Source organism: Streptopelia decaocto (genome assembly GCF_964273445.1).
Source record: "Streptopelia decaocto genome assembly, chromosome: 5".
NCBI lineage: Eukaryota > Metazoa > Chordata > Aves > Columbiformes > Columbidae > Streptopelia > Streptopelia decaocto.
This window is the reverse complement of record NC_138659.1, coordinates 54,217,459-54,225,688: the sequence shown is the minus strand read 5'-3', so window position 1 is coordinate 54,225,688 and position 8,230 is coordinate 54,217,459. Positions and strand designations below refer to the sequence as shown.

At 42.4% G+C, this 8,230-nt stretch overlaps 1 protein-coding gene across 2 annotated transcripts in view; it reads right to left on the bottom strand.

Annotated features, from left to right (window-relative positions):
• Positions 1-773: 773 nt before the first annotated feature.
• ARHGAP22 (Rho GTPase activating protein 22) overlaps positions 774-8,230 on the bottom strand; it is a gene marked incomplete at its 5' end in the record, with an annotated part of 136,488 nt that continues 129,031 nt past the window's right edge. For both annotated transcript variants that reach the window (XM_082053098.1, XM_082053099.1), the window contains 2 exons: positions 774-1,524; positions 5,687-6,590. In XM_082053098.1, the coding sequence (XP_081909224.1) occupies positions 1,296-1,524; positions 5,687-6,590 (1,133 nt within the window). In that variant the 3' untranslated portion in view covers positions 774-1,295. The remainder of the gene's footprint in view (positions 1,525-5,686; positions 6,591-8,230) is intronic.

Genomic DNA, 8,230 nt, shown 5'->3' with positions numbered 1-8,230 from the left:
AGAGATACATGCCAAGAGAGGGTGAACAGTGCTGTGAGTGCTGGGCTGGCTGGCAGAGTTCAAGCTGAACCTGGTGAAACAGTTTTCTGTGTGCAGGCTCTGTGTGGCTCAGAGCACTAGAAATGTTAGGCAGAACTTCTCACAGTCCCTTGATGGCGCAGTGAGCCCTAGCAGCTAGTTACTGGAAATTACAGCTTCATTCTTAATGACATTTCTTTAGTAGAAGGAATGAACATAGGCTGCTGGATCATTTGCTGTATTCGTCCTGTCCCCTCGTCTCCCTGTGAACTTAACTATTGAAAAATCAGCTGATGTCATGAGAAATGTTACAAGGCAGCTCCACCCTCCCCCCCCTTTCCACCACTAATTGCACTGATTTCTCTTACCCTAGGTTTTGCTGTTTAAGTATTATACATAAAAAGCCTCAGCAATTGGATGTGTTTTGATGATAAAAATCTTTTTTTCCTACCTTGATGTATGATCAGTACATATATCAACTCACTCACGAGATTTTTTTCTTGCAGCTAATACTGCTCTATTTTTGGCTCAAACCCCCCAGATACCTAAGGCAAAATGTGCATATTTAAAGTTCCATGGAGTTTGTGTGGCCAATCTGATTATTAATCACATATAGTTTAATAAGTTGCATTTTTGTGAAACACTAGAACTGTTTGGTGGATAAGGGATAATTTTAGTTAATTGTCAAGATTTTGGTACCTTAAACTTGTTTGTAGACTTTGTTTTCACACTATCTTTGTAAAATAATGCCACTTTAATGAGAAATTTTAACAAACTCTATGTAGGGGGTGGGGAGAAAAAATACCTCATTAAATCCATATGTTAAACCACATTGAATGTGGTGACATACTGGAACTGCCATTTTCCCAAGTGCAAGTGTCGGAGCCCTCAGCAGCAAGCTCAACCTGTCCATCAGTTCTGACCGTCCCACCCCCCTTGCAGGAATCTCCACTGTCCTTGAGCCAGCAAAAGGATGGTGCGGTAAATCCAAAGATGGGAGCAGTACAGCTATGAAGAATGCTGTCTTTTGATTTATGGGTAAAAAAGGGTGCCCACTCTTTCTGGGCAATCTGACATCTAAACTTTCAAGTGTTGTGTTTATCAGTCATTCCCAGGTGGCTCAAATACTACAGCACATGTAAAGACAACAAAGCAAGTGTCACTGAAAGCACAATCACTGTAGAATTACTCATGATACATGAGTATACCAGAACAAAATGTGCATTTTCACTGGTTTGGCCAGAAATAGAATTTTCTATGCTGTACATCAGCTTGTTCTACTTGGCGACTTTAGCACTTCGACTCCCAACAGTTAAACATCCTAATGTTGAAAAAAATTCTTCCATTTCCTTCTGCAGGAGGTTATTTCTTTTCTCAGCATCTTCACGAGCACGTTCAGAATTCCTCAGCTTTATCTCCAGCATTGTGTACTTCTTTCGTTCTTGGTCCAGTTCTTCTTCTAACCTAAGTACTTGTTTCTTCAGGTCTGCACTTGTTTCTTCAATTCTTAAAATCAAAGGGGAAAGAGAAGAAAAAAACAAGTTTTTTAAGAGGCTGGATAAATACTGCCAATAGCTATAATAAATGTAAGTTTTTCCACTTAGAGCTAAAATATCTTCATTCTAAGAAAAAATCTTAAAGGAGGGCACTAATTGCCATTTCATTAAACTCCTTGAAAGCTGGACCTTTGAGAAAATATGCTCAAATCTTACAATGCAATGCTTACTTTTGTACAACAAATGAAATGTCCGAGGAGATGTATTAACTCCTCATTTAGGCTGAGTTCAAATATATGATTCCAAAATAATCTTTTAACCTCCATGTTTCCCTACATGGATGTCCAGTACAGAGGAACATCCTTGGAGGTCAGGTAGGAATGAGGTCACAGGCCTTCTGCACCATCTGTTTATGGTAAAGTTTGACAGTGACATTGGGCTGGGGGAATAAGAGCTTGTCATACTGTACAAGATGTTGTAAAACCCAGTATTTCATGTGAGGAAATATCTGAAAAATGAACCATAAGTTTCTCTGTGGACAAAGCTGTCATGTAAGACTTGGAGCTTTTCTCTAAGGAAATCAAAGAACAAGGTTTATGGGGTTTTTTTGATTTGAAACCAGAACAGAAGGCACATCACTTGCTGTCCTCCCCACCATGTTTCCCAATCACAAGACAAAGTAATGGTACTAATACAGAGGAGAGGGTATATCTAGATAGGAATTTCTGATCACTAGAATATTTAGAAAGGGTACATTACGCTTTTCCTAGGAAAAGTTATGCCCCTCAAAAAAAAAACCAAAACCCCACCCCTCTTAGGTTCATTGATCAGTATAATAGCTAACTGTGAAGCTGGGGTGCCTGGCTTCTCTATGAAAGGGTTAATTTTAGAGTAACTGGCACTCAACAAGATCACCCTACAGATTCCACAACAAGGACAACAAAAAAAGGGACCATTGTGACAGTCCCAGAACAGCCTGAATTCTATTTTGTGACCGCCAAGAGGCAATTAATGCAGGCAATGCAGAGCATCTCTTAAACTCTTCCTTCACATACAGCTAGGGATGGCAATATTATCCTTGTCACAACTTCCACAACAAATTAAAAAGTCACACATAGGTTTTCTGATCACCAAGTCCAGCAGACCAACAGCTGCACTGATGAGTGAACAAATATGTACTATTTCTGCAAATTACTGCCCATCTCAGTGAAGGCAGATGTTTATCACCCAAGTTGCTGTCTTCTGTAATACAAGAGAACTCTGCTGAAGCTAGAGTGCTTCTCCACACACACCCCCCCTTTATGACTTTTTTGTTACATCATACAGCTCTACCAATTAAATTTTTCCACCACAAAGCTTAGGGGGTCAGTTACAGCAGCCTAGAATAGCTGTCCATGTTCTGAATTATGTAGGGTCACACTACTTACTGCATTTCTACATACACAACATAATAGTCCTCTCCAAGATAGTTCCAGTTTCTTAAGAGTCCCAGGTGGTAAATGTGAATTACTGAAACTCAACAGAGAATGCCTGATAATTATACTAACCTCGAGGGAGAAGTGCTCTGGAACAGACTGGTTACAGGAAGGCCATAAAACTTACCTCCCTGTGACTAAGAGAGAGAAAATGGGCAGTTGATGATGATAAATAACAGCTTTTCCATCAGCAAGTGTTCCTTACCTCTGCCCCAGGCAGGTACTGACTCTGCTTTCCCTCCGCTAATGTATGTGCCAACAAAAAGCTCATATTCCTTCATTAAAACGTGCCCTGCTACACACATGAAGTTCTGCAAACCACACAAGCACATGTACAACCATAAAGGAACTAATTATTAACATTTGGAGACTAAATTATCTTCAATAAAGTAAAGCTAGTGAGGCTGCCCAAAGTTTTCCTGTTAGCAGCCTCCCTTCTTTGCTAGTTAGTGCCTGTCTTTCAACAGAAGCAGACTTTCATGCAGTCTCAAAAGGAACATATTTTTTGCACATGTAAATTGCTGCAGATACAGTAAAAAAAACATTGCAAAATTTTCAGAGCTGAAAAACTTGGCTTGAAATTCATTGACTTGACAGCAAGATCCTTCAGGCTGTAATCCTGAACAGCTGGAGTCATCCTGTTTAATACAAAAAGGCAGTGATTGCATCTTGCCTGGTTTTATGAAACTATTAGTTCATCAGGCATTTTCCTCCTGGCTACTCTATGCTGTGAGACCTGGCCAATTTTTAGTCCTTCCCTCCAGCCACAGTGCTCTCTGGCCCTGTCCTGCTGAAGGAGAAAGGCAGGTGTAAAGAGCTGAAAATGCTGAATAGCTGGAATGAAGGACATGTCTTCCTGGATATCCCTGATGTCAACAGCTGTCGCTGTTGGAACAGTTTTACTGATACAGGTGGAAAGCCATCTCCTTTCCCCAAGGCTGCAGGTAAAAATGTGCAGATACAGATTTCCATATTTTGGAGCCTGGTCTACTTTTGGTTTATTACTCTCTATCCCTGAAACGAGGCTTGCAAGGGCAGCTCTGCAGAATTAAATGCAAGGCATGTACCCTCACCTCCCTTCCACTCTGCATTGGTAGGGCAGCTCAAAAAAAAACGACAAACCAAAAAATGAATTACCATCCTCATTCACAAACCTTTTCCAACACACTATGCTAGCAACTGGTGTTCTCATCAGCTCTTCTGAAACAACAAGGCGGGGACACTTTTTTCCCTTTCTCGTACCCCGTGATGTTGGGTGGGACCTGAAAGTGCTACGTGGCCTGATTCTCCTTCCAGAGTCACATACCAAGGCAGGACAATGCAAGAGGCAGAAAAGCTGCAGAGGCTGGTAAACCTCTGCCACAGGAGATCATAAAGCAGGAAGGTAGCAACTGAAACTCCTATCATAGCAGCTGGCCCACTGGAAGAGGTCACAGTTCAGATACATTTTTGAGAAATTACTTAAACGAGAAAAAAGGGGCACATGTACCCCAAAGCTGTTCTCTACAATCCCTACAAATAGTCATATGTGCTCTTGGTACCATGTTTGGGAGACTGTTTGGAGATAGATTGAGGCATGTAAATGCTACCAGAGTTGTAATAATTGAAGTAGTATAACAGTAATAACACACAAATGAAGCTGAGAACTCAACTATTTGTAAGAAATAGGACTACAGCCCTTCTTCAGTGCCAGGTGTCAGTGCTGCAGAGCCCAAGCCAATGATGATTCTTCTGAATTAAAACATGGTATGCAATTTTGCGTATGGTTGTATATTAAACCATATCTAATTCCTTTAAGCAACAATATTTCATGTACATATTTCCCTGAATACAGGCCTGAAAGTCATTCTATTAAGCACTTACAGTCATAAAACCTAATATACTAACTCACAAAATTGAATAAATATGACTTCCTAGTTATTAATACTTTCTCCTTCCTACAGCCCCTGCCCTCACACACACCTCTCCTGAAAACTGGAGATTTTTTCTGAGCATAAATCTAAAAGTACAACACCAGCAGTCGCATCAGAGTGGGCAAATACTTGCACAGTTCACGTATCTGCTGTGCAAGTACCACCTTGCTGCTGCTTCGAGTAGCTGGCCAAGTGAGCAAAGAACCACCAAATACATCAAAAAATCAAAAGCAAGGTTTCTAGAAGTTCAACACAAAAGGGCTGCTGCAAAAGTTGTCACTAAGATGCAGTCCCAACACCATCACAAAAAACCCTGAAGAACGGTCACATCAGTTTCCTGAAGAATGATTCAGTTGGGAAAAGTAACAAAAAACCCCCAGTGTCAGACTAACGTGGTACAAATCTCAGCACCTGTACAGACTGACAGAGTTCCTTGTTGGGGCCTGACTACCCTGGGACTCAGTCCCTCCCTCTGAGACAGATGTTTGCTTTGCTGTTTCTCCCAGGCCACTGACAAAGAGCAGACTTTGGCATTAGCTGTGCAATTCTGATTTCCACTGAAAACATAGAATGTGAAAATACTGGAATTCCCTGTGTGACAGAAATGCCATTTTTTTGATCCTCTCTTAGAGCAGAGAAATAAAAGTTGGATTCAGAGAGCAGTCAGAAAAGATCATAACCAAGTCTCTTGTCTCCCAAACCCAAATTCCAGGTCTAAAAATCTGACACACTTGGTAGCCCACACCCACGTTCAAACAGGGGTAATGCTGACAGACAACATTACCTTTTGATACTACTCTCATACTCAGTCCTCTGTTTGCTGAGTTCTGTCTTTAGCTCCACCACCAAGCTCTGTAAGGCCTTAGAGCATTTGACAGAGTCTCTGGAAGCTGCAGCTGGGTTGCTCTGTTCGCTGCTGCTGCTGCTACATGCTTCAAACCCGTCGATGCTGTTCTCCAGATCTGCAGTCTTGACCTCACTCTGAGACAGTGAGCCCTGAGTTACCCACTCGGTTTTGAGAGAGCTTAAGGTAGAAGAGTCGCTGGCCCGGCAGGCTGGGCAGCTGCTGATTGTGTCCACCACGGAGATTTCACATGATGAAGTAGACCATGTGGTGCTGGCCATACTGTGTGTGCTGAGGGACAGGCTGGATGAAGGGACGTTGTCATAAGTAGAGAGTCTCTGAGAAGAACACGAGTCTTTAACTCGTTCTCCAGATGCTGTCCGGCGATGGCCTCGGAGAGAGTACAGTCCATTCATCAACCAGTTCCCACCCGAGGAGAGGTTGGGGATATCTAAGGATGAGCTGCCAAGCTTTGGACTCACAGACCGTGCTCCCTGCTGACGGAAGGAGTATTTCCATGGAGGCAGTGTCTGCACTCTTTTGTTGGGGCTGGTGGCAGGCTGAGTCAATTTGCTGCTGTGGTCTGAAGGAGTGTTTTTCACTGCAGTTCCAGGAGTGGCCTCTAGTGCCACAGCATTGCTCAAAGGCAAATCAGTGGGGCTGGGAACCCTGTTCTCCGACCTGCTGTCCTCCCCGTCCTCCTCAGAGATCCACTCCACAGTACTGCGCTGACGCACAGGTCTGATTTCCAGCTGGCTCACTGGCACATCTGCCTGAGGAACAGCAAAGATTCGCCCCTGTTCACTTATCAGCACTGTCATCAGGTGCTGAACTAGTGAGGTGCCTGTAGGAAGAAAACAAAGGGAAGCAGTTGGCGAGGCATGGAAGACCTCAGACACACACTCCCTGTCTTGTGAGGCACCGTGCACTGCATTGGGTCTGTACAAACAACTGCTCTGGGCGTTTCTGTACAGGACTGCAAGACACTGGAATTGTTCCCTGTGCTGGAAATGGGGACTGTGAGGGATGTAGATATCAGGCTAGCTCATGAATGTAGCTGACTGGCAGAGTACAAATGATCAGTGGCAATGATTAATAAATTGGCCTTCTAAGGACACCTTTTAAGGACAACGGAGGAGTACACCTGGAAAACAGGCTATGTCAGTACCACAACAAGGCATAGGGTTCAGAGCCATCATCAATCTCGGCATGTGCATCCATGCACTGCACTGTGCAGAGATGCACTCTGAATCCTGGATACACTAACCTATTAGCTGGGATGGAGCACCTCTCCGTCCAGCTTCCAAAACCAGGAGGTTTCCATGACTTATGTTGCACCCGGTTTCATTGTCTTGGTGGGCCCAGAGGTAGTGTTTACTGAAGAACCAGAAATTTCAGCTCAGGCCTTCTGCTGCACTCTCAATGTATTGAGAAATTTGGAGGAAGTATGACATCTGTGTGACACATGCACTTGTAGAAGGTGTACAACAAGTACAGAAAGTAGTTGAAAGTATTTAAATCCACAGAAATAAACTGTCATCTTTTTCCAGTAGTGGAGTAGACCATTATGACCTAACAGAGACCAAACCTAATATGAAACATTTCTGTAGAAAAGAGGAAAACCTTTAAAAGAGCAAATATGTAATTAATTCTATCTTTAATCATTGTCTGAAATAGAAAATAATACTAACATATTCAGGAGTTTAAGAGCCTGAATTTAATAATAAAGTTTCAGCCTGATAGCAAGAGGTACTAAGCTCACCTACAACTTCTCTTTTATGTCTGCGTGAGGAGAGAAATAAACGCCTCTGGAGATAAGGTCACTCTTAATAATTTAGCTGTCGAACTTCAGATATTTGTATTTAAAATTCATGGCCTAAGTTTGAAAAGAGACCCAATTAAAGTGAGACTGGCAGTAGTATTTTTCTCTATCAGTTGACTTTTCAGATTCATATTAGCCTAAAGCTGAAAAAAAAAAAGCATTTTCCCACTTCTCCATTATTTCTATTTAACCAATCTTCTATCCTCAACTAACAATAAAATCAAACATTTCTGGTGCTGTTGCTTATGAACATAATGATTAAGTCTAAAAATCCAGTCACTGGATCACCATTTTTCTGCACTCCAGATCTGTGGTAATACAGAATTCCAGATGGCATCACTGTCATATTTTCATACGATGATTAGCAGAGACCATGAAACCACAGCATCTACACACAGTACAAGCACCTCTGTCATCAGCTGGACTGCAAAAGAAGTGCCTCAGGTGAACTGAACCCAAACTTGTCATCTGTAGAACTGAACAAAAAACATGTTGTTGGCCAAGGCTGTAAAAGATTTATCACCACTGGCCAGCTGGCCACTAGGGGAAGTCACAGCATCACACAACACATTGAGACTTCAGCTACCCCCACCTTTGTAATGCTGAGTAACCACATCTGCTTCTCCATTCCCTTTCTCTCCTCCCCACATTTTTGTACCTCC